General features: G+C 40.8%; 1 protein-coding gene across 6 annotated transcripts; it reads left to right on the top strand.

Moving 5' to 3' along the window:
- Positions 1-162: 162 nt before the first annotated feature.
- LOC124068391 (neuronal acetylcholine receptor subunit beta-2-like) lies at positions 163-27142 on the top strand. 6 transcript variants are annotated; one of them, XM_046406611.1, is made up of 8 exons: positions 163-307; positions 2400-2538; positions 4328-4421; positions 18411-18556; positions 18750-18794; positions 19166-19275; positions 22120-23110; positions 24365-27142. In XM_046406611.1, the coding sequence occupies exons 5-8, from the start codon at positions 18768-18770 to the stop codon at positions 24518-24520; spliced, it is 1284 nt and encodes a 427-aa protein (XP_046262567.1). In that variant the 5' UTR covers positions 163-307; positions 2400-2538; positions 4328-4421; positions 18411-18556; positions 18750-18767; the 3' UTR covers positions 24521-27142. The 6 variants fall into 6 exon arrangements, with proteins under 6 accessions (XP_046262567.1, XP_046262566.1, XP_046262565.1 ...); XM_046406610.1 differs by having other exon boundaries at positions 4328-4439; XM_046406609.1 differs by having other exon boundaries at positions 2400-2543.
- Positions 27143-27647: the final 505 nt, after the last annotated feature.

Here is a 27647-nt window from a genome sequence, read left to right as displayed (position 1 = left end):
GCGAGCTTGTGCATGTCAGAATTTGACATTTATATTTAGGTTGGTTCCTGTTTTATTTTGTAGACTTTCTCCTCTTGTGTCCTGTTTAGCTTTTCATTTCCTGTCTTTGTCTGTTTTTCCCTCCTTTTTGATTGCTTGCCCCACCCACACTGTTTTCACCTGTTCAGTCCCTTTTCTGTCTAAAAATACTTGTGCTCTCCCTGTGTGTCTTGTGGGTTTATCTGCGTTCCCTGTGTATCTTGTGTGAGTATCTTGTTCCCTTAAGTCCTCTTACCTGCTGTGTTCCCTGCTTCTACTGTTTTTTTCAGTGAGTTTTCTTTGTGTTTTGGCTTTCTTAGTGTTTCTGTTGTGTCTGTAATTGCTGTATTTATGGGTCCTCTTTCTGTGTAACATAACAATGCACACATCACACACAAGTGGACAAGTACAGATGTGCCCAGAGACACAAAGTGTACTTTTAGCGCTGCAATATATTTTGACTTAAACGACCACAGCCATATTTGCCATCTCTATATCTTGTTGTTTCCTTCTCTGTGCCTTTGGTTTTCATTTCAAAACCTTTATGGTTATGGTGTGACATCAGTTCTCTCTACTGATTTAATCTTTTGTTCTGGGGTCCACGTTGACCGGTGTGACTATGGCAGACAGGGACACATAAATACAATTTACTGCTGTATTTAAATGATCGTTCTATTTGAAGGAGGGTTGGCGAACAGGTCAAAAGTAGCAAGTGAACCACCTTGAATCACATTAGTTATCACCCACCGAGATTTATTTTGTATCGTCTGGTGCGGTTAACGCATGAAGGTGTGGGTCATGAAAGTATACCCAACCTATTTCATGTGCTTGTAACAAATGGACTGACATACGTAGTGGAGCAGCTATGGCTCAGGAGGTGGACTGGTTCTCTGCTGATCACTTTGTGGCTTGACCTCTGGCCCCCTTGCAGTCTACATGTGGAGGTACCCTTGAGGGAATTTTTGTCTTTGATAGCCAGTTGAGAATGACATGTACACTATATAGACATAAGTATTCAGACAGGGGCTGTTTTTCATAGGTTGCAAGCAAAACTGACTCTATCTGTTGATTCAAATTGTAATGTCATATGTTATTATATATCCCATCGCTTCAGTTGAAGTTCAGAGAGGTACTCCACACTAAATCTTTTTTTTTGAACTGCAAACATACATACAAGTGGCAAGTTCACCAGGTCTCACAAGCGGCCTTGTCGTGCAGGTTGTGTGATGGCTACGTCACTGAATGCTTGCTTGTGTGTCCACACAGACAATGATGCTGCATCAGCGCTGTTACAGCATTTTAGCTGGAAGATAAAGAATTACATGACACAGTCCTGCTTTAAGATTCAGTTGGGCTCATTTTAGAAATGAGTGCACTGGAGCTGAAACCATGATTACCCAATTAGTAGCATGACAGCAAATTAGTCTGCAATTACTGTGATTAATCTCTTTTATTTTTCTTGAAGAATGACAAACAGTCTCTACAGGCTAGTTTAGGTCAAAGTAAATGAGTTTTACATTGTTGGTTGGTTAAACATGTAATCTGAGGATTTTGGCTTGGACAAAGAAATTTAAATAGTGATAAGGGAACAAACATTTTATAGACACAACAACTCTCAATTGATCAAGAAAATAACTGAATTATTGAAAGTAAAAATAATAGTAGCAGTCCTAATGCAGTTGTAACCATCCTCCACAAAATCATCATGTCTTTTGCTTCTAAGCTTGTGGTTCTAGGATATGAAGTGCTAGCATACGCCCACATCCACCTATAAAATCAAAAATAAGTTTCTGCTTTTTGTGTGTATGCCTCTGTCTGTTTGTGCATTTGTCTGCATGTTTGTCTGTGTGTGTCACTTCGGGACAAGGTGTCAGCTTCAGGCCATAAAGCAGCTTGAGTCAGGTATGCTGAGGTCATCCACAGACTGAATCATGGTGACGTAACGGTGTACAGGGTGCAAAACTCTCAGAGCAAACACACACACACAAATGCATAGTAAATCAAGAAATTTTGGGAGTATGTGTCTTGTCTACTGTCTGCTTATTGACTTGTTTTGGTTTGTGTTTGAGAACCCCCCCCCCCCCCCCCCCCTTTAGCTGGTGTTTCCTTTGAGGGGTAGAGCTCCATCTCTACATGATGCTGCTGTTTTTCTTTGTTTTGTTTTTTCTGATTGTACCATGTTTATCAAATGGATGGCGGGGGGGGGTCAAGACAGATCAGACGGAGCTGAAGAATGATGCAGGTCTGAATGATGGGGCAGGAGGATGAACAGAGGTGTGAAACTGCTCAAGAGGATGACCGGGAAACACAAGAGAAGTTTAGACCATCAAGAGGGCAGCGGGACTGGAACCTAGTACCTGACCTAGGTCTGCTGTATTTAGCAGGAGTGTAGCAGGCCAGTGGCTGGTTGACCCTGGAGCTGGAACTGGCAGGAACCTGGTTGACTGGAGATGAGCAGGCCATGTTGAAGCCACAACAGCGTCCTCCCTTTAGGACTCTTGAGCCCTCTGTTCCTCAGAGGTGAGGTGTGTGATTTTTATATATCAAACTTCCATAGTTTGATCAAGTTCAACAATCTGAACATATTGACTTTGGCCCCGATAGTGAATTCACTGATACCACTGGAATGAGTTGATTTTGCTGAAGAATTGTGCTTTATATACATACCTTATCCCACAGGCTGAACTGTTTATATTATGCTGTGAATATTTAGTTCAAAGCTCACTATGACATTACAAACGGGGCAGCAGCTGATGCTGTAAATGGGAGATCATTCAACGCGCTAACCTCTTTAGCCTCGTTCAACATTCCTGCTACCGTAAAACCCCCCAAAGCGAAGTCTGCCATGCTGCTTTTGGACTGCAACAGCAACCTTTTCATACTCCAGCTCTGACCTATTCCATAGGGCTGCATGTGTTCAACAGCCCTCTGTATGTTCTGCCCCAGATAATTACTTCACATCTTATTTTTTATGCTGTGATGCAAGCCCATAGGAACTCTGCCGATATGTGGCTTGGTTAACGGGAAGATGGAGGTTTTAACTAGGTCAGGTCTGTGCTTCACGACTTGTGTTTCAGTCACCTTCTGTTGAATCCGTTAAGTCTGGCAAGGCTGTATAGTGATAGAAAGTAGGCTACATAACATAATCTTGATTCAAACTGTTGATGCAGTGGATTGAAATGAGTTCCGTTGATGGTTGCAGCCATTGCAATTACTTTATTCTGCAAAAATAAACCACCAAAAACTACAATTGAACTTGACTAAACAATATCACCTCACACTATTAGCAGACTGAGAAACAGCTTCTTTCCACAAGCCATCAGACTCATCAACACACTGATGAACACTCCATGAACATTTCATGACATGTCACTCGCACTTTACTCTTTGCACCTTACATACTGCATCTACACTACTGCACATACCGGTATGTCCATTGACTGTACTTCTGCTGCTATGACAGTGTGTGTGTATTTTTATTGTACATAGTTTTATCAGGATGTTGTCCTTACTGCACACTGTGTGTGCCTGTTTTGGGTGTATGTGTATGGGTGTGTGTGCGTGTGTGTGTGTAATTATTGTCACTGTCTTACCTACATGTTTAGTTTTAGTTTTAGTTTTTAGTTTTTACTGCACATTGGAGACTGGTCAAACGAAATTTCAATTTTCTGTGCTAACCCCTGTTACATAGATCTTTGACAATAAAGTACACTTTATTGTACACTTGACTTTGACTTTGACTTTGACTTTGACTATTTAGCTGCTTTTGCACTGTCCATCATATTGCATAATTTTCAGGGAAAGATGGTGTTTGACCATTTGTTTTTTTTTTTCTATCCAAAGCAAAACACGACCATAAATTCACATTTTCTTCTGATTTTTCAGAACATTTCTGTAACATTTGGATGAAAACCTAACTACAATGTACTCGATCTTCAAGCTCAAGAATGAATTCAGTAGTTCAGTGTTTTTAGCCAATGAGAAGCTCTTAAATTTCTCAGAAACGGCTACTAAACCTACCATGAAGTGAGATGGTTTTGTCAACTGTTGTGTTTTTTTTTTAAAAAAGCTCTAAATTTTCAACTTTTAAACATCCATACTAAATTATAACAGCAGTCACCTCTGAATGAATGCTGGTAAACCATATTTTCAGTCCTTATGCTTTGGCTTTGGAGGTTGTCGCTGTCAGAAATGTACATACATCATCTCTCTTTCTTTCTTAAAGCTTCATTGATGTTGATTAGCAAAAAGGGAAGACACAAGTGGTGCTTTTAAGTCATTTGAATCATCTTCTGTTTTATTGAATTAGTAATGATGAGCGAGTAACCAATCCACAAATGGAGACGGCTCCACCAAGAGGACACTGACTGACTGCTATTGAAACAGCTGAGAGCGGACGACAGGTACGAGAGTTATTCCAGGTGAAAAGCTACAGTATGGAACACTTAATTATTCATGTTCATATTCATGTGAGTGCACCTGGAAGTATGAAATGTAAAACCACACCTACATGTCAGGCTAACTGCGGGCATATTGGATAGATTCAGATGCAGTCAAAAATGTCCCGTCTTGTCATGCTTGTACAAATGAAGCAGCTTTGAGTCTGATTTATTAATTTGAGATTTCTTTTTTTTTCTTTTCTTTTTTTTTTTTATTGCTGTTTAGGTTTTAAAACATCTTGTCGTTGACAATTAATCAGCTCACTAACTCTGGCATGTTTTGGGGATCATTAATTAATGTACTCTGTAATTATAAATGAATTCATGAAATTAAATTAAAAAACTTTGTGAGATTGTTCTATAGATATCAATTCAAAACATGGTGACTCACTTTGTCACCAAAATATTTATAGTCATTTAAATGTTTCCACTATTTCCTCCACTAATTTTGTGGCGTGTGATCATTGTGGATTTATAAAAGTTAAGTCTGTAAATTGTATGTTACCTAATGGTTAAAAAAAAAAAATCAATTTCAATAAACATGCAAAACCTTTCCTATGCAATTTCATCAATATCTATGAGACAACACCAACTTTAAATAACTGCAGTTAAAAAATTATTGCAATTGTGGTTTTGTAAATCAAATTCCCTGAAATACTTGATCATTTCAACTTTCATTTCATCAGCATTTCCCCTCTAGTCCCCTCCTTTTCATCTTCCACCTCTTCCATCTCGTCTTTGAGCAGGGAACACGACTGTGTCAGGAAAGGAAAATGCAGGATTGTGTAATGCCATCGTATTTCTTCAACAGTGCATGTGTGTGTGGGGTCCAAGCCTGCCAGACTGTTGTTGCCTCTAGATTATGTGCAGTGCTGAATCTTCTTGGCCCGCAGTAAAGATGACATGAGAGGCTTTATGTGGAGGAGGGCTGCCACAGAGGCAGCGCAGCCATGCATGTACACACTGCTCTGCACACCCTGAGCCCTATAAGGCCATTTTAAAATTTGATCAACCTACATACTTGCATTTGAATAGCTTTGCTGTGAAGTGGATTTTCCACATCACCAAAAGTTATGCAGCGTGTAATGGTTTCCTAATATGAACCCTTAAACCAGTAATATTCAGATAAGACCAGTGTGCGTATTGAATGTGAAGAGATCAGGAAAATTAGAACATCTCACTTCCTAGACTTCCAAAAGTTTTGAGGGCAAACCTGAGGCTCTCGCAGTGTCCCACCTTCCTTTCTAATGTTGCAGAAAACCAAATGAGGCAGGATGTAGAAGAGCAGTGGGGACACTCTGAAACAGCGCAGAGACGAGCTCTGAGGCTGCAGGCTCTGTCAGAGCCATGATAAGATTTCAGCAATTTTTTTTCCAACATTTTTCTCCCCACCCACTGGGAGCTCGGCAAGGGTTTACAATATGTGCCTGTTTGGTTTAGGAGAGATGAGAAGGGATTGACGGTGTATGTACAGGACTGAAGGAGAAAGTAAAAGTAAAGAGACAAGCTCTGAGAAAAGATGAGAGGAGGTGAAAAAGTGGAGCAGACTCATGAATGGAACACAGGGACAAGAAGAAGAGTAAGAGTGCAAATGAAGGAGACAAAGACCGAAGGCACAGAGCAGCAACAGGAAGTTTAGTGTTCATCACTACACATCCTGGAGGTTGCATCATACCGATTCTGCTCCACCGGAGCAGGACAATGACCAGATGTGACAGGCTACCAGTCTTGAATTTAGAGAGCCCCGTCTCATACTGTCAGTTCAAGACACAAATGTTCTCCAGTGACATGAATTTATGATAACATTTATGCAGCGGGGGAATCGGCCACTTCACCGGGGCACACTGTCTCTGACTGTGCCGCCTGCAGGCAAACAAACACACTGTTAGATGAGAGCGAAGGCCGGTGAGGAGGCGCTTTGGAGAGGAGCAAACGAAACAAACTGAGTCCAACACAGTGATATACAATATAATGATGCAGCTTTAGGGAAATAAATGCAGATGTTGTGAGTTTGCTTGCAAGAGTGGGTGGAGAGTGTGTGTTTGTGTAGTAGCGTTGAGAGGACACATTACATGCACATATAGAGCTGTGTACAGTGTTTAATTACATTATGATAACAGAGTGTTTTGATTCTGGTAGATATCGGATGATCGCTGCTGTTGTGTTATTCATTTCCTACCTATTGTAGAAGTATTTCTGTTTATATCTCACCTGCCAGGAAGCTATTGTTTTCAGTTTGTGGACAGTCTCTGGGTAAAATCCCTTTGTAGAGAGATGATGTATATCTCATGCTGTACATAATGTACAGGCCCTTGAGGCAATGGGCTATCTAAATAAAACCGACATGACATGACTTGACTTACAGGCCCTGTATGCTCAGACAGATGTTCTCTCTTCCTCTGATTTAGGCTGGTTGGATCCCTGCTCAGGTGGAAGTAGGGCGGAGCTATGATGGAAGTAAATGAGGTCTCCAGCACTCAACCTACTGATGCCACATTCATGTCATGTTGGATGTATAGTAGAGATGGGAAAGATTCCTTTCTTTCTCTTTTACAACTTTGAATGTTCATGTGACAATCAGAGCTACTGAATGATTGCAGAGTTCACTCTGTTCAAGTCTAAGTACTTGCACTACATCGATGAAATTTGGGTTCATTTGCCTGCAACAACTTTGGCAAATGTGACTTTTGTAAAGTAGCCTCGAATGATAAAACTATAAGACAATTTATCAGAGCCACAAGCCACTACAGACTTTGTCCAACTTTTTTCAAATATGACGTCCTTCTGCCAAAGACCTATAAACAGACTTTGATCAGTCAGATCACATTATTGAATACTCCTTAAAGCGCCAAATATTTGCGTTTTCTATTCATAACTATGGGCGGCACGGTGGTGCAGTGGTTAGCGCTGTCGCCTCATAGCAAGAGGGTTCCAGGTTCGAATCCTGGTAATATAGCTAATTTCCCAGCTATCTGTTTTTTTTGGGGTTTTTTTTCACGACTTTTATTTTTTGAGTCTCTGTCTGTGTGTTTGCTGCTTGGCTCTTCAGAGCCCCGGCAGACCCCACAATGAGCTCTAAGTAGCTCTGATTAAATTTGGCCTCCCTTTGCTCCTCTCCATTGCTTTTAGGATACAGAGATAATGTTCATTAGAAGAGACGGGCACAGAGTTTGGGAGGCAGATTCTCGCGTGTTCCTAAAGTGTGGCTGTAATGGGGAGTGATGGGAGGATAATACAATTTGGTTGCATTCGGAGATGTAATTTGGGGTTAATTTTATGGAGTGTGTGTGCATGAATGTATGAACTGCAAAATGCCTCAGTTGTGTGAGGGGAGGAGTGAAGCCAAAGTTCAGGTGGGAGTTGGACACTCTGTTCCTGCATTTTCTCTTGACTGCACATTTGAAGCATCACATATTAGCCTCCACAGAATGTGTTCAGAAGTGGGTTGACTTGTTCACTCTTTGTAACTCTGTCTGCGTGATGTGGGATGTTTGGTTTACCCTGCTGTGGTCAAGTGAGCCTTCTTTTGTGAAAACTGCTCCTCATATATTAAATAAGTCTTTATATTTATTATATTATCGTTCAGCAAATTTTCCACACTCGCAGAGCCATCAGCATCCCTTGTGACACCGCCGACCCCTCACACTCCCTCTTCAGCCTCCTGCCTTCAGGAGAAAAAGTAGCCCACTACACAAGACTGTTGAACAGCTTCATCCACCAGGCTGTCAGGACACTAAACTCTGTCCACTACCTGTAACCTGACCCCAGACTGTAACACACCCATTTACACAAGGACTTACCTTAGCTGTTTTGCACATAAAGACTCGGCACACTCTGTGTGTGTGTGTGTGTGTGTGTGTGTGTGTGTGTGACCGCATTTACACTGTCATTATTGTACATAGGTTGGATTTTATATTTATATTTATATTCTACTGCTATAGTTTTTATTACTGCTATAGTTTATCGCTGCTATGAGATTTTCTCTTTTTTTGATTTAATTACATGGCATTAGCAGTAAGGTGAGAGAGAAATATCATTTCGATTCTCCTGTATGTCCAGCACATATAGTGAACTGACAATAAAAGTCTTTGAATCTTGACTCGAAAGCATGATGTTTCCAAAGTGGATGAGCAGTCGTGCTAACAGATGTCGTTACTTACTTTAGAGGGCTTGTTGCATTGTGGTTTCTCTTCTGAACGTCACAGCGTCTAGCCACGATAAAGTGGAACAATTTATCATTTTCGCACCTTTTCACATGTTTTAACGGACTAAACTACGAGATGTACGTGGTAATGGTCTTCAGAGGTGCTGGTTGACAGATTTTTTTTTTTTTTTTTTTAAACCTTTGGACATCCTTGGTAGCTGTTTCCCTCTGTTCGCAGTCCTTATGCTAAGCTAAGCTAACAGACTGCTGGCTCGTGCCCCATGAGACTCTCAGTAAGACAGCAAATATGTGTTTTCCAGCTACTACCTGACCCTTTTCTCCTCTCCACATGGAATAAATCATATCCTCCAAAAATTCCCTTCTCTTCTTTGCAATTATTGAGTTGCTTTTTAATTTCCCCTTCATCCTTGTATTTTCTCCTTCGCTCCTGCAGTGAAATAATTAGCTGGAATCATTTTGTGAAGCACACTGAAGGCCACGTCTTCCTCCTGCCCTCTCCTCTGCTTTACATCCACAAAGGGACCTCCGGGGTAGTTATACCGCATTGACGTGTGCAGAGTGAGGGAGCCTGCAGCCTTTCACACACGCCCCTCTGTAACGTCTGATCACACTCATGCACTCATGACCTACCAGCTGAGGCTGCTCAGCCACATTTTGAGTGAGCAATAAAAAGTATTGCCTGTCATGGTTCCCCTTGTTGTTGAATGCTTCACTTTGACGCTCCGCAACCTGGCAGGCTTGACTTGGTTAGCAAACAGGGATTTAATTAGCATTTACTGTTTTGGTTTGCCCACTTTTATTGTTATTACCGTGCCTGTCCTTGTGTTGTTATGAATTGAAACATCTGGGTCGATTACCTGACAGAGACTGATGATTGTTCTTTCGCTAGCCTCTGGATTGCTGGACTGTACTGCCGGTCTGAGCTGCTGAAGTGTCCTTGAGTAGGACACCATTTTTCACCAGCTCTGTCCCTTATCTGACCCTAACCTCAGACCTCCCTCTGGTGATGATGGTTAGGAAACAGATTGTACGATTGCCAAAGGGATAAATAAAATATCACATTCACTGGCTTATTTTCATTTCATTTGGCAGGCTGCTAAGACCTAAAGGTATTCATACTTGCTGTAGGAAACATCAAGACCCCACACCCTCATCCTTCCAAACATCTCTGAAGGAACAAACGGTTGAACCACAGTGTGCTCAGTGCAGATAACATGGGCCTTTACTTATTTGCTGTTGAATTTCTGGTTTAAATGATTTTATTTTTTCATTAGTTAACAGACTGCAGAATATCAAAAGATACAGTTTTCTTTTTGTAGTTTAACCAAAAGTTGGCTTCCTGGAGCTGCTCCCTTCTGAGCTCCATAAAAGTGTGCTTTAATTAACTTAAAGTACATTTTCAATGAGGGGATTGTCCTTTGATTGGAGAAGAGATTGATTTCAATGACTGCTGGGTATTAAATGTCTTCCCCAGTGGGTGTGTGTGTGTGTGTGTGTGGCGGGGGTTCTGACTGCTATCGCTTCGTGTTTGTTGTCATGTCAAACTGTGTCGATCAAGACGGCAGAGAGTGGAACTGACGCCCGACGGGAGAGCGCACTGGGCGGGCAGGGCGCTGTGAGGCCCGTGGAGCTTAAATCTTTTATCTGAAGAATGGCCGCTTTGGCGATAACAGGATTGGCGTATCCCCACTAGCTCCTGACCCATATTCCCCAGGAAAAGGTTGTTTGCTTCGCTCGAGAAGAATTGAGAAGCACTCAGTTCTGTGCAGCCGGTTTCCGCTGCGCGCAATCACAGCTCCAGGACCAAGCGGTGGAGTCGGTGCGCTCTGGCAGAAAGCATCCATCCTCCTCATCTCCGAGCTCAGACAGCAGCCAGCGCTCCTCTCCATGCCTCCAAGACTGAGCTACCAGCCGTCATTTGCGGAATGAAACCGCTATAATCAAGCCTGCATTTCTCCTTTTTTTTTTCTTTTCACTCTTCACTTACATCACGACGAGGACAGAAAAGAAGAAAACCGAGAACGCGAGAAACACACTGCAAGTTTTCGTGTGTCTGTCGCACTGGAGGGGAGGAAGCGATGACAGTCCCGGTGAAAGCAGCGTTGGCTCTCCTGGTTCTCACCGTGGCGAGTAAGTAATCCTTTCAAATCCTCCCGGAACGGGACGGAACGGGACAGGGGGGTTTCCCTACTTTGTTTATGAGGCTTTAATCACGCAGTCTTGGGCTGTACACTCTGTCTGGCCCCTCTACATATGCCAGTTAATGTGATTAGGTAGTGAAAGTATATGTTATTCATATTAAAAATCAAATGTGTATACGTTTCATTGATAAAATCATTACAATACTACAAATGAGTATGTAAATTCTAGGGAAATGTCTAATTTTCAAACAACACGTGATACCGTAAAGCATGAGAGACAGCTCAGCACGTGATTTTTTTTTTCCCAGCACGCCTCAATTAACTAAGTTGCTCCTCTTTACACGACAAGCCCACAGCGTAGTCTTAATAAAAGAGCTTTTTACGTGTGAAATGTGTGAGAAGGGTGCAGCACACATTTCCCTGCAGTCCTAGCACGTAATTTAAATAACACATCCCACAACAGTTTTCAGCCATTTGGCACCGTGGTCTTCTCATGACTCATTAAGCAGTTGGATGGTGTGGCTCTATAACTGCAGACACACATGGGCGTTCAAATATGCTTGATGAAATCTCAGAATGGGATTCTGTGGCCCTCACTGTGCCTGATGGCCTGCAGTGTGTGTGTTTGTGTGTGCCAAGGATCTCTAATGATAATAGCAGAGGTTCTAAATGGACCAAAAGATCCTTGACTTCAATGCGTGTTTGTCTGGTGGCGTCCAACGTGCACTAGAGGGGAATCCTGCACGGGATCTGTCCGTGGTGCTGAAAAGGGCTCTCAATGCGCATGATCTATTAAGGCGCTCAACAGGGCAAACCCCAATACCCATCATGCCCACTTCCTGTGACAGATAGATTCAGTCCCGCTGACATAACCTGAACTCGTTTTCTCATGCTGTATTCAGATAGAAATAGAAATTAATAAGGTATATCTATATGCTCTGTGTCTAATAAAAGCTTTATAGAAGTTAAAAAAAGATTCAAAATTAAGTCAGTTTCAATTTTTTTTGAATATTTTGTCCAATTTTGTTAGTTTTGAAAAAGATCATGACTATACAGATTTTCATGTCAATATATAATGTTTGTTTGTGAATTATTATTAACAATATTAATGATTATATATTTGTCAGTAAAACGGCACAAAGATGAAATTCATTATGCAAGTGAGGGACAGTCTTTACTTGTCACTCTTATCTCTCTCTACTTGTTTGTTTGCTTGCCCTTTTGGCCTTTCAGCTCTTCTTTTTCCAGTCCCTTCGTCTGAATCACAGTCCCTTTAGGTGACAGTGAGGTCACCGGAGGGATAAGGGATGAGACGAATGGTATTTGAGTTATGTGTAATGCATGTTTATTTATCTTTAACCCATTTCATTGAAGGTGATCAGATTTTAAAATTCTGAAGCTTAGCCGAGTTTGTTTGTTTGTTTGATGTACGGGACGAATGTGTTATTTCTGTTTTTTGTTTTGTCTTCCTGTTTTGTTTTGCTTTGTCGTCAAGATTGCGGGTCTCTGTTTTGCTTCAGATGTGGAAGGTGTGGATTTTATGTACCAAATAATTGAAATAAAATCTTAGAAAAAAGGAATTGCATTACCTTACCTCTAAATCTTGCCTTTGCTCCAAACTCCTTAAAACTTCAGATTATTTAACTGAGTCAGTTTTCTCAGACTTTAGGATCGCCTTTTACCTCCCCATGGCCCTTTTTTACTCTTTTCAACTGTCTCTTTCACTTTCACCTGTGCTGTGCAGCTGAGAGAGACTGCATGACTGTGGCTGTGTCACTCTTATCAAACTTCACCCTGGCCACTCCAGTAAAATGACTAAACCCCTTCAGCCACTTTGCTGGCATGCATTTGCTCTTTGCCATTTCTTGCAAGCTGCTTTTCTTCTTTATTTCATCTGATATTTATCACATTTATCCTCCCCTTCTCTTAACCCATAAGAACCCTGACTATTTTATCTTTATAGGAAAATTATGGAGGGGATATGAAACAGATCAAGTGGGCCACATGTACACATTTCTGAAGTTGTTTTGGAAAAAGTACCCCATGTGTCTAAGATCTGTTATGTTACATTGGGCATTTTTGGTGCATTTTTTCCTCCTTCATTTAAAAGTCTTTGACACCTGTGTCGCCATGGGTTCTTATGGGTTATGCCATAACCACCATATTGACTTCCTCACCTGCCTGTCCTCTGTGTCTCTACAGTCTGCAGGATCAGCTGCAGACTGTAGAGACACAGAGGACAGGCAGTATGTGGGCAGAAATATGTACTGTAGTTTTATTTATTTATTTTTTTTGTCCTGGGGATATTCTCAAGCTGTTGATTCTCACGACTTTAAAAACTGCTCTCTCATAACTGCAGATGCATGTTCGTGGATGTGTTTTCGGGGCCGGCATCAGTGAGTCAACGCTTAATAGTAAACGATTAGTCATTCTGTTGGCACATTTGTGTGAATGTTGCTCTTTGAATGAGGAGGCAGATGAAGTGAGAGACATCTGAGCCAGAGAGAGCTGCATCAGGCGCAGTTAGAAGTTGCAAATGTAAGCAGCGGCTACATGTGAGGGCGATACTGAGGGAGCTGAGAACAGAACAGGGAAAAGCCTTTTTTTTTCTGCTGCTATTGTCTCACTTCTGTACTCAACCTGCACATGTTCCTGTCACACCTGAGAAGGGAAGAGCAAAGCAGGAGTGAAAGACACCAGAGAGGCGGAAAAAAAAAAAAAATCAGTGTTGTAAAAGAATGGATGGTTATATCCTCACAGATGAAAGGACTGTGTGTGTACTGTGATGAAAAGTTTAAGGGCAGGCAACCAAATGAAATCCTTTGAGATACCACAAAAAAAACAAACAAAATAAAAAACCCTGCAAAAATATCTCAGGCAGTAGACACACTGCAAGCAATGTGTGTAATGTCTCATTGGAACTTGACCATGTGGCCGCTGATGCATATAAAAGGCACATGGGTGTCTTTTATAACGTGACTGATACGGACAGCGCACTGAGCAAAGCCAAAAACAGCCGAAACCTAAATTGTTTTGGCCTCAGAAAGGCCACCCCAGATGGCAACGCGCTGAATAATTCACTATCCTAAAACACAACCTGCAGGATGCAGAATTAGGATGCTTCTTCTCCCTGGACAGCGGACTGATGACACAGCCTGTCCATCGCTCTGCATCTCCCAAACACAGCGGTGTGTCTGAATGCTCTTTGTGCTGTGATAAACACTATGTGTTGATCTTGATCTGGTTGTGAAAGACTCAGAGAATAATCTTTGATTGTGGTCGAGCCCGAGCTTGTGAGATGATGGCATTTTTATTTTAGCTGCGATGAATTATTGAGGTGTGGAGAGTGCAGCGAATCGGACAAGAGTGTATGTGTGAGAGAGAGGGTGTGTGTGCATACATGGGTGATGAGACCTGCTGGAAGACTCCCTAATGCTCCATCTCTTTTTACATCAACCTCATACACATCTCATTTTAGCCTCATCTACCGTTTCAACATTCACTGTCAAACCCCAACTCTTACATCACTCTTTACAGCCCGCGCTGTTTCTCCAACATCCTCGCTGCTTTCCATTGGTCACAGGCGTCATTTGTCTCCCACAGTTTTGTAATTTCTTTTTGCATAAGGTTTATTTTTATGCCATCTCCCCCTTTGCATTTTTAAGGAAATATGACATCTTCTGTTTGTCTCAGGCAGAAATCAGAGAGCAGCCAGACAAAAAGCAAAGGCTAAAACCATTAGTGTTAAGACCACACGGCAGGTTAAACCACTAGAAAGATGTGTGTTTAAAATGCGCATTGGACCTGTTTCCTCAGCAGTCCTTCAATTGATAGTTTTTACTCAAAAGTTTTTGTTTGTGCATGTGCACGGTAAATTTGTGGAGGTGTTTTCATTTTGCCCACAGCCAAGTGCTGCACCTTCATAAAGCTGGGGGTGACGGAGGCTGGGATATCTAAAAACACTGGATCCTACATTCATGCTTTTATTTGACCCTCCCAGCCTAGTAAATACTTATATCTTGATGACATTATTAGGGTTACTTTATCTGAGTTGAGGCACACATTACAAATAATGTCAAAGTCTGGGGTTTACTCCTCACAAGTGAACTCACATCCTCACATCTTTGATTGTTTTTTTTTTTTTGTGAGTATACCTTTTTTTTTTATGGTTTGTTTATTTTTGCTTCATTTTAGCAGCAAAGCTAATGTTTGTAGCTCACTAAGATAGTCATCAGTTTGTTGCTGCTTGTTGCTTTTTAACAAAGCTTTAATCCCATTAACCAAAGCACGGTGACATATAATGCTGAGAAGCACACAATGGGCAAGACCAACGGGATTAATAGGAAGTGTCGAAATCTCAAAATCACACCAGTTGTTTTTAATTGGTACAAGAAATGTGCATACCATTATGTAGACCGTTGCTGCCTTATTGCATATAAACAATAAACTGCTGCCAGGCTGTGATCCCATCAAGCTACACTCATGAATCACTGATTTTCCCCTGAATCATGCCCATGACACTGCCGGATCCTATTTCATTATACTAATTTGAGAATTGTTTTGTCCTTCTGGTTATTTGTTGTGTTTGTATGTGTTTATTGTCCTCTTATGTGTCCCGTTCCTTCTTATTCTGACAGACAGCTCTGTGTTACAGAGCTCTCCAAAGACATTTACCCTTGAGGTTTGGTGTCGTGTCACAGTTGCTCAGACGTTGGACACTTCTCCCGTCTGCTCTTTGGATGGAAGTCTGCTGGAGGTTAATTCGGACTGACCACATGTAGAGTATATCTGTCCTTTATGCACCTACGCGCTCAGTGCCTCTTCACTTCACTTTAACCGTGACGTGTCTCAGAAAACATTTCTATCTGCGGTATATATTGATATGACAGCTGGCAGCACTGTTGAGAACCAGTTGTCCAAAAATGCTAACTGTACACTTTTTCAGTATATTGCTGATGTCAGTTCAGATGTTTTTGCAAGAACTATATATAACTATATCACCATACTGATAATGATGTGTTCTTTGTAGCTGAAATTAAACTTGGCCAAGCTGTCACATGCTTAACAAGGACCATATCTAACTACCGCATAAATGCAGTTACACAACCCTTCTCCTCTAACTTTCCTTATTTATTTATTTATTGTTTTTAACGGGACTTCAGCTGTCTTTCGGCCCAGGTCTTAAAATTTGATTAAATGTAGTGGATGTTTTGTCAGATTCTTTCCTTGACCTGGCAAAGGCAGACTGCAATTATCTCTGTGCTTGGTGTAGTCTTTCAAGGTCACGGATGACTCAGCTAAAAGCAGACGTCAGTTCACTTTTTTTTTTTTTTTTTTTTTTTGCATTACTAAGACATCAACACAAACTCTTCTTACACCTGACTGGACTCTTGCTGACTCATCGGTCTCCTTGAATCTTGAATGGTTGTTTCTTAATGTAGGGCTCAGCTTGTGGGATGCACTCTGGCTGTGCGAGGCTTGTTTTGCAATAAATTCCATGAAGACAAATGTGTATATTTTTTTTAAAGATATTCTGACTGAATCATCAAGGTGGTACAATGTCTGGAGAAAGATGAAGCTGAATCGTCACTTATGAACTGAATGAGAGACATCCAGTGAATTGGAAACAAACTGGAAAAGGGGATTACATGACTAAGCACTGGTGATGACTGACGATGATGATGTATTTTGGTATTTCTATTTACAATTCGACAATTCGTAGGGCTGCAGCAAAAGATTATTTTCACTATAAAATGTCAAACATTTTCAGAAATGCTCATCACAGTTTTCCAGAGCTCAAACTGATGTCTTGCTTATCTTATCCAACCAACAGTCCAAAACTCAAACACTTTATATCATAAATGAGGAAAAAAAGAGCAGCACAGTCCTACATTTCTGCTTTAAAAAATGACCAAAACAACTAATCAGTTTTCAAAATAGCTGACAACTTCTTGACCTTATAATCAATTTATTGTCTAGCTAACATTAATCCTGATTTTCCATATTGTAACTTTGCTATCTAAGTTCGCTTTGTACACATGACATTTATTATATGTGACGAAGTGATCCCTGCTTTATTTAGTTTATTGTGTCAAAAAAAATTTTTTGAAGGAGTTTTTTTTTTCCTTTTTCAAAACAACACTGTGTGGCCCCCTGAGTTATTAAAATATAAATAAAACACATTTGACTTGACACTGATATTCATGTCTCAGCTAAGCGATGTGTGAACGCAAAGGCATATCTCACAGACAAAACAAGTAGAGTAACAGCGATGTAGAGGCCCAGGAGACAAACCTGCTCACCTCTGGACATAAATTACTGTTCTGGCTCTCAGAATAACTAATCATGAAATTAAGATTGAACTTAATGTAAAAAATAAGCAGTTTCTGTATGTAACACAGTGTTTTTGGCTGAGATGCATACAGATTTGAAATGTTACGTCATCCACCTCGCTCTCCTGTGTTTCTTCTCCTTCACCACCCTCCATTTCATATTGTCCTTTTTCTATCTAGTTTATTTATAAAGCACAGCAATCAGGTACAAGTTAAAAAACAAGAGAAAAGACTTTTGTGGAAGTGCATGTGCACGCTGAAGAAAATCGGGCTATTTAGATTGCAGGTGAAAGTTGGATAAGATAACGATAGTGATAAATCCATCTGGATATTTCTGCACTTTCAACAGAAGGACAGACAATATTTGCTTAAGTTGAAATGATCCCATTTTCAAACAAGCCAAAACAAGGTACTCTGGATTTGTTTTTTCAACAAGTTTAGAATTTCTGAAAGTTTGGCAACATTTGTGTTTAAAACCATTCACCATCACTGAAACTCTGTGACCCATCTCAACACTGTCCTTTGTTGTGTTGTGTGTGTGTGTGTGTGTGTGAGCATGTTCAAATGTGACTCATTATTGTCATATGGACTGACTGCATATTGCATGCATTGTTACTCTCATTACACACTCATTACATCTGAGGATATGCAGCAACTAATTCATGAAACCTTACAGCACGATATTTAAACATCGCTTCACCAACTACTGCTCTGGGCATCCGTGTGTGTGTGTGTTTGTTCTGCTATTGTGGGTTTTATCGTTATGAAAGTGTTCAGCCACACTGATGATCAAGATTACGTAAGCAATGATCAGGAAAAAAGTCAGGTTTTGTGACATTTATTCAGTTCTTCTATTTAAGGTCATTGATTAATGCTAAACATGTTTGATAAACCTCATCAAAACTTTACGGACAACTTCTTCAAACTTCATAAACAACGTTTATGAACAACTATTCTGACTTGGAATTCTACATACACACATCTGCAAGATCAAACTGAGTCACCTTTGTTAATTCGCTATGATATTTATTATGACATAAACAGCAGTCTTCAAAATCTCAGACACAGAGTTACAGCCAAAAGTCTTGCTTGGATTATTCGTTATCACTGAATTATCCAATACATAATGAGACAAAGTGGAGACACCAATGGAGAACCAACAGGCCTGTTTTCATTCAACTCCACAAATCTGAGACTTGGTTTATTCAAAACTTTTTCTCATCTTGTGTTTATTCTCTTGTTTCAATTTGAGCCTGATCCACTGCACTTATTTGCTTTTCTGTGTTTGTGTGTGTGTGTGTGTGTGTGTGTGCAGCTGCCTTATGTGCAGAGGTGGAGGAGCGGCTGGTGAGTCACCTGTTGTCACCGGAGCGCTACAACAAGCTGATCAGGCCAGCTGTCAACAACAGCCAGCAGGTCACCATTTACATCCAGGTGTCTCTGGCCCAGCTGATCAATGTGGTAAGGCCACACACACACACACACACACACGCATGCAAACCCACATATGCTTATGTCATCGAGACATACCCTACTATAACAATTCATAAATAAACAGATGGTGCAGATATTATTGCTATGATTTCAGCTACTGCCTAAGTACTGCAGCCATACTGTCTGCCCTCTACAAACCTTCTGTCTGTCTGTGTTTCAGAACGAGAGGGAGCAGATTATGACCACCAACTGTTGGCTCAGTCAGGTTCGTGTCCTCACTTGTCCTCTTACTCTCCTGTTTGTGTAAGTGTGGTTATGTACAAAGTCTACAAAGTTTCTGACTCACATTTGTCCTTAGTGTGTGCACATAAACACACACAGACATACAATCACATGTGTGGGGTTGTGGTAGTGCATCACTTTGAGGAAAATGTGCAGAGGCATTCAGCTGGTTCACTGGTGAGGTCAGCTCGTGGCATCTAGGACAAATATGTTAGTATACAACTGTTTAAAATGCATTTTTGCCAGACAGCTGCTGACTGAACCAGTATGTGTATTGATGTGCATGTTTATGTATGTTTCTAGTCCATGACTTTTGACTTGATTTATTTCCTTTTGTGTGTGTGTGCTCATTAGGTGTGGAATGACTACAGATTAATGTGGGATCCTGAAGAGTACGAGGGGATCAAGAAAATCCGGCTCCCGTCACAACACATCTGGCTGCCAGACATCGTCCTCTACAACAAGTACGTTGGGTTTGTGTAAGCCAGAATGAACGTGTGTGTGCATGTGTGTAAAACGCACGGAAGTGATTAAAAGAGGTTCAAACACAAACAATGAGCAACTTCATTCAAAAGCCCCATTTTCCTAAATTATTTTCTTATATCCTCTTATTCCCTCTATCCTCTTACCTCTCCTTTTTTGTTCCACTTTTCTCCTCTTTTAGGTTTATGACTATAACCGAAATGTTGCTAACTGTCTGGACTTTGTACAGATGCCATGGACAGAGTCATGGGGATGACCTTTTAAGGGATGAGAGATTACAGATTTTGCATAGAAAGCCAGATAGAAACATACTGAAACTATAAAATCTGCAGATAAACTTTGGGTTTTGAGGACCGATGCCCACATCAGGTAACCACATCTCAACATTCGAGCATGTGTGTTATCATCAGTTGGCCTTCATCTTTGAACAGTGCCAAAGAAATTTACCATAAGATGAGGAAACCTCTTCTAACAAAGTTTTTGTTCACAAAAATGTTTTTTGTTCACTGTGCAATGATTCAGTTTTAGAAAAAAGACCTTTGGGATGAACTGGAACAGACATTGAGAGCCAGGCCTTTTGGTCCAACATCAGTGTCTGACCTCACAAAAGCTCTACTGCATGAATGGGCAAAAATTCCCACAGGAAAACTCCAATATCTTAGAATCTTAGCGTGTTACCTAATTGTTATTGCTACCTAACCTTGTCTGAGCGAAATGTTCCACTGGGAATTAAACAGAAGAAAATAAACCTGATGTTTACAAAATGAATATAAATTATCTTAATGTAGTGTATCCATGTTTAGACTCTTACTTCAAACATTTAAACAAAGTTATGGAGCTGTTGCTGTATAGGTGCCACTATCTTCATGAGTGACAGTTTATTTAGGATAATGCTAAATTCTAAACAACAACTAGGCTGACTAAGAGTGACACATGTGGAGAAGAGTCATAACATAACTGACTCAGAAACTTTCTAAAACAAAAGATTGGTTAGATTGAAAAGACTGAGAAAAAAATGTCACCACAAGATCCTGTCAATATCAACAATACCACATAATCAGCACATAGCACTTTGAGCCTTAACTTCTAAGTCAACATGAACAACAAGTCCTTAAAGTGCCTAGAAAAATGCAAATTTGAGTATCTACAGTTACCAAACACAACAGAGTGAAATCCTTTTGCTCGTGAAGACCATGTGGTACGATCAAAAGCTCCAGAACATATACTAAATGGACCTTTTGGTGGGATTATTTCTCACTTGCTGTATTCAAGGTCAAGAATGAACTTTGAACCTGAGTTTGCGATAGTTTACAGGCTCACGTCTGTGTGGACATGCGTCTTCTGCGTTTTGGTCAGTGGTGTCACTCTGTCATTTGTACAGGAATGGTACACATTAAACTTTTATGAACACAGATTGCTGGTCAGCTAAAGACCACATAAAGAGAATACTAGCTTAAGAGGCAAAATGACAAGAGATGTTCAGCACGACTTTATGACTTCAGGTTGAGGTCTGGAGGACTGGAGGTTGCAGTAAGCAGGTGGGGCCTCTGCATTTTTAATTAGTCTGCACATTCACAGCAGACCTAAGGCATTAGAGACTAAGTGTGATGGTTGGATTCTTGACCCACTTTATAATTGATAGGCTACTTATCTATAATGCATCACCTACAGCCTTGCTAAGGTGAAGAAAAATGCCAGTCTCAGCAGATTTGAGGTGGGTAGGGGGGCAGTTGTTGCCATGTTGCTTGAATGTGTCCCAAGTGGTTCCTTCCTTGAGCTGATAAACACTTCCTTTAACATTCAACACACACATAACTGTTGCAGACATGCGGTAACAGCCATTTGTAAGTACACGAAATTGATTTACTCAAGTAAATGTGCACTGATGGAATGAACTAGCTTGTAAGAAGAAAAAGAAGAAGAATCAGCTTTATTGACAGTATATATATTTTTACATACACACTGAATTCGTCTTCTGCATTTGACCCATTCTTAGTTGAACACACACACACACAACACCCAGCAAATTACATGTAGTGAAACACACACAGGAGCAGTGGGCAGCATCAAGCGCCTGGGGAGCATATTGGGGGGTTGCTCAAGGGTAAGGGTAACATCAGTCAGGTAATGGGGAGGAGCATTTTTTGCATTAATCACTCCACCACACCCAAATTTTTCCCAAATTGGGTGAATCGAACCGGTGACCCTCCGATCACAAGCCGCTTCTCCAACCTCTAGGCCACGGCTTGTAATGATTTGAACTAGTGACATTCAGTAGAGTAATTCTCATTAAATAAGGGTGATGGTGTGGGAGAACCTCTCAGTTAATAGCATGATGGAGTGTAGTGTAGGCTAAACACTGACACTTGCATTAGCTGATTGATGCCAGCTGTTTCATTAATGCTTTTCCATCACTGGCTTGGCTGCCTGCCTCCTCCACTATCCCAACCTCCTCCCTGTAAGCTTACTTTTTGTTATTGTTAATTTAAACACAGTTAAATATTTATGTATGACTTTGGTGACAACGAATGCCAATTAAATACCATCTTTTCATGGAGTCATAAGCCAAAAAAGCAGCCTTGAATATCCTTTACAAGGGTGGTGCCGAAGAGACTCCTTAGATAATCGAAGCAGTGCAGAGGAGCAGCAGTTCTACTCCAGACTCCCTACCCTGATCTTATGTTCATGCATTTGGAGATGGCAAAGATATGATGATCTTTGAACATGATTTGCCACAGTCCTACCAGTAATTAGTTTCTCTTTGAGTGCTTTGACTTTATCTCCCTCCTGTCTTTTGCCTGTCTTTTACCTTTTGCTCCTTTTAGTGCTGATGGGACCTATGAAGTCTCCTTCTACTCCAATGTTGTGGTTTCCAACAACGGTGAGGTGGCCTGGCTCCCACCAGCTATCTACAAGTCGGCCTGCAAAATCGAAGTCCGTGATTTCCCTTTTGACCAGCAGAACTGCACCCTCAAATTTCGCTCCTGGACCTACGACCACACTGAGATTGATCTCATTCTCCTCAGTGATTTTGCCTCACGTGATGACTTTAAACCTAGCGGTGAGTGGGACATTATTTCATTGCCTGGACGCAAGAATGAAGACCCCAATGACATCAAGTACCTGGATATCACCTATGACTTTATTATCAAGAGAAAACCTCTGTTCTACACCATTAACCTGATCATTCCCTGCATTCTGATCACATCGCTGGCTATTCTGGTTTTCTACCTCCCATCAGACTGTGGTGAGAAGATGACTCTCTGTATTTCTGTCCTCTTGGCCCTGACTGTGTTTTTACTCCTTATTTCAAAGATTGTGCCACCCACGTCTTTAGCAGTGCCTCTGATTGGAAAGTACCTGATGTTTACAATGGTGCTGGTCACCTTCTCAATCGTCACCAGTGTTTGTGTGCTCAACGTGCACCATCGTTCCCCGAGTACGCACACCATGCCTCCCTGGGTTAAGCGCGTCTTCCTGTACCGGCTCCCCTCTTACCTCTTCATGCGGAGACCTGGTAGCTCCAACATCCGTGAGAAGTTCCGGAAAAAACACCAGCAGCGATCGTACTCTAACCAGAAGCTGCGTGGAGTGGATGGAGGGACTGGAAGTCCTCCGGGAATGGCAGATTCCTCCTCATCCTTCTTTGTGAATGAGGAGTCAGCCAAACGTTATGGCTGGAAGATCAACGACTTTTCAGAGAATGCAGAGTTCAGGAAGCGGATGACGCTCAAGTGCAACATTGACGTGGAGGATGCTGTGGATGGAGTACGGTATATCGCTGAGAAGATGAAGAGCGAGGATGATGATGAAGGGGTAGGTGTATCTGCATATGTGGCACAAGTGCAGCATCTTAACATGCTTACCTGCTTGTTTTTTTAATTATACAAATCTTTCAGTTTCAATCTGACATAAGTTGCCTTTGCTCTTGTTTTTTACTCTCTACAGATTCTGCAGGATAGCAGTAGGTAGATAAGACAGAATGGAGCTTTAGCCACACTTGCAGCTTAGCTGTGAGGATAACAATGTTGATAAGTTGATTGGTCCATCACTTTGGTCCTGACTGAAATATATCACCAAATATTGAATGGATTGAGATTAAATTTTGTATAGACATCTACATCTACACCACTGACTTTGGTGATCTCCTGACATTTCCTCTAACTTTATCATAAGGTTAACATTTGTGGTTCTTAGGGACATGGCATCCCACCTATTGAATAATTGAAAATAAGGTTTGGTAAAGATATCCATGGTGCCGAAAGGATGAGTCCGTATGACTTTACTGATCCCCTGACTTTCCATTTAACACCATTGTCAAACCTTTCACATATACAGTGAAATTTTTCAACATTTACATGATGGATTGGCACAAAATTTGGTACTGACATTTATGGCTCATAATGTGTTTAATGAACTTGACATTCCCCTGACTTTTCCTATAGCACCACCATGTGGTTCACATTTATAGAAAATGCCTCAACAACTACTGGATCAATTACAATAAAATTTGGTGGAGACATTCAGGTTCAAATAAGATGAATTGTGATCATGTTGGTGATCCTCTGACTTTTCATCTGGCATCATCATCTGGTTTTAGTTTTAATTTAACCTGTGCTTTGGCTTATAACCAAATACATTTCTGCCAGCTGATCTAAACTGAGGTGGTGAACATGATAAACCTTATATTTGCTAAACATCAGCATCATGGCGAGCATATTAGCACGTCAATATTAACATTTAGCTAAAAGCATCATCTGTTTAGGTCTTTACAAGTTGCATAACAAAGTGTTTCACTGATACATAGTGAAGGGGATATTATTTTTGTAAAATAATTTTTACCTAATTTATAACTACAAGGACACAATCGGAATAATCTTTAGGCTCTGCAAATACACTGTCAAAGCACCGTCACAGTTTTTTCAGGCAATACATCATAACACATAAGTAACGAGCATGAGAGACAAAAATTCATGCAAATAAATCCAAACAATTTAATAAACTTAATACAACTCAAACTTTAGTTTGGGACAGGAAAGTCAATGTTAAACATCTAACCTCTCTCTGCAGATCATTGAAGACTGGAAGTACGTGGCCATGGTGATTGACCGTCTCTTCCTGTGGATCTTTGTGTTGGTGTGTGTGGTCGGGACAGTGGGTCTGTTCATGCAGCCTTTGTTCCAGAGCTACAACACTCCCATTGTTGATGATATGGAGCATAACTGAAACCTGAACTTTGATCTCAATATGACCCAGACATGAACTTCGAGTCCCCAACCCCCGAAACAGAGCTCTGACAACATTTTAACACATGAATTCACATGTCCGCCTAGCACCACAAGCTCACTGGGAAATGTTAATTATGCACTTTATCCCTCTTCCACCACCTGCTTCCTTAAATACTACCACCACTTTCCCTCTTCATTCTCCATCCTCCATTTCCTGCCATCCTGTGCTCCACATCATCTCTCATCTGTAGGAGATTTGTTAACTTTTATCAGGGTGGGTGGACCCCCCCTCCCCACATGAGAGAATAAAATGGCTGGAAGTGACAGAAAAGTGGAGTTCAGAGAACAAAAATTCAGAGGTCCAGTTAGAGGAAAATATTCTCATATTCAAAGGTCCAGAGAACCAGGAACATCATAAAGTCTAAATTGTGATATGATTCAGTATTACATAAAATATTTTCTTTTCTATGGCCTCAGTTTCTGAACTGAATGGAAATGTTTCCTCAAAAGACACTCTGTGCTTTGGCAAGTAATACCGTCTAATTATCCCCACAGTCTCAGATATAAGACAAATTAGTTTTGACCTGCCAGTGAGAATAATGAACAGGTATGCTTTGTTTTTTCTTTTGTCTGCATCTCTCTCTGTAGAGCACACCATTTGAAACCACTACTCTTAGACTTACTTCTGCAGCTGTTGTCTTGGGTTTTGTCTCTCCCCTTGTCTCTCTCCTCCCTGCACCACGGCCTCTGGTCCTCCTATTAATACCCTCTGGGAGATGGAGAGAGATGCCAGGTTATCAAGGAGGGAGGGGACACATTTGGACATTTTGCTAACAAGGGGGATGGTGTCACCCTTATCTGCCCTCAAGTGACTGCTGTTTGTCATTCACAGAAGGACTGTAGTCTATTTATTTCAGTTAACCTCCTGTTTATAACAACTTGGATATCATTTTCAGAGCCTTGACCATCATGTAACAGACGGGAATGATGGAGATCATATTGTTAATTGAGGAGATCTGGAAATGTGGAAACATTGCTGGCTCCAAAACCCCACTGCCTTTGTTGGATGAAGACAATAAAGAAGGGCAGGGAGAGAGGGATATGACATGAAAGAAAAGTCCCCGGCTGGAACTGAACCGGGGGAGTTACACATGACACACCCAAACTATTCATTTACCAGGACACTGCACACCCCTCTCTGGTTAGCCAAACTATTTGGAAAAGCAAACAAATGCAAACTGTAAATTTTGATAACTCAAAATGTTTGTTGTGGCATCACTCACAGTTCACGGATCCTCTGCCCAGTTCAGCGTTGACTCATCTCACTTATCATAGCTGTACCTGTTCAATAATATCATTATATATAAAAAACAATGGCCAAAACAAGATCATTATGGTCCAGAATTATCTTTTAACTCAAAATGAGAATGAAACCTCCTGTCAGTCATGAGGTTCTTTCTTGGCAGTCAATACTGCAGTTGTCCAAGGAATAAAATGTAACTTTGTTTTGAAAAGAAATCTTTCACCTGAAGGGGTGAAATTGAAAATGTTGATTCCTGTCATAAAGTTTAACCCGGCCAAAAGCAACTCAGGACTAGATTATTTTCCTTTGTTTAGAACTGGTTTGGTTTTGCCCTTTGTGTCTAAAACAAATGTTAAAGGCCCTGACATAACTTTATTGGGGTGAGCATGCGTACAACAAGGTGCTGTTCTTTGTTTTTGGGTTGACTCAAAGGGAACCTGTGCCTTTGTTTGCCCAAAGACAAACTTAGGTACATAAATTCACAAGCAATACAAATTTTTTCAGATACGGGCCTCACATCAACCAAACCTCCCCCGAGGAGAGGAAGATGAATCCCTTCTGTGTAGATAAAACGAAGAAGACCACTTTCCTGTGTCCTTTTGCCAAGAGCACACATTCTGTATTGCTTTGTAGTATTTGCCTTGAAAACGACAGCAACAAAGGCACAACACAGCTGTTGGCCTGCTCAAATAATATTAATGGATGGGTGTGTGACCTCACACACCCCTCGCTGCGTGGACCTGATTAAAAAAAGACTGATCTAACCTGTGACGAGTTGACGTGTAAAGCAGCAAGGATTAAAATGAACGTTACAATAGTGGAAAAAAAAAACTTAAAAGAACAGCGACCATTAGGCAGTTATTACTTGCATACTTCTTTTAAAGGTGCAGTGTGCTAGTTTCATCAGCAGCGCTAGTCAGCATCCATCACCAGGGAAACCAGCGACAGTGATATTGTACAGTATTTTATACACGACCTGACATATTAAAAACAGCCTGGCTCTTCACTCACTTTTTCTTTCATCATCTGACATGTGAACTGAACCTGACTTTATACTGTCACAGTCATAAAACTCAGCTGTCACTGCTACCAAAAGGTATACTGTACTGATCCTGCTGTATTATTTTATTTCATCTTGGATTTACAGTGGATGGAATTAAACATACTTTTTTGTTTTCTTCCCACTGGCCTGTCATGTTGCGTGACCTGTTCAGTTTTGTCTGTCTGGACAATAAATGCTTGAATTTACAGGATGGCACTGAGGTGGTAGCTGGTGTCTTTCTAACTGAATCCAATAAAGTGAAAGCAACAAGAAGACCCGATGAATGACATGAGCATTATCTGTTCATTCTATCCTGCAGTTTTTCATTCAACAATATAAACATCTCACTTCACACTATCTATCCAGCTATTACCTTCTTATTTGGCCAGGGTATTTGAGTATCATCTTTGTAAAGATGTGACAAAGTAAAATCTGAAACATCTTCTGGGCTCTTTTCTCTCATTTCACTCGTTTCTCTGAGCAGTTGGCATTTTGGACAGAGGTTTCATTAGTGCATGTGTGCTCCTTGTTAGAGTTTAAGAGTGTGCAGCTTTGTTTCTGTACTAGTATTAGAATTATCAATAACTAAGTAAATAATGAGAGAATTTTATAAATATCATATCCAATGGGATGGGTACAACCATATATCACAGTTTTCTAAGTTGTAGTTGCAGTTTTTGTTAGTGTCTGCATGGATATTTTAAGGTCCCTGATTATTTGTATTTTCGAGAGCTGCTGTTTTCCTTCAAATGCTGATGCTTCCAGCAAAGATATTACAGT

Source organism: Scatophagus argus, chromosome 12 (assembly GCF_020382885.2).
Source record: "Scatophagus argus isolate fScaArg1 chromosome 12, fScaArg1.pri, whole genome shotgun sequence".
Classification (NCBI taxonomy): Eukaryota; Metazoa; Chordata; class Actinopteri; family Scatophagidae; genus Scatophagus; species Scatophagus argus.
The sequence above is the reverse complement of the archived record's forward strand: the minus strand, read 5'-3'. Positions and strand labels throughout refer to the sequence as shown.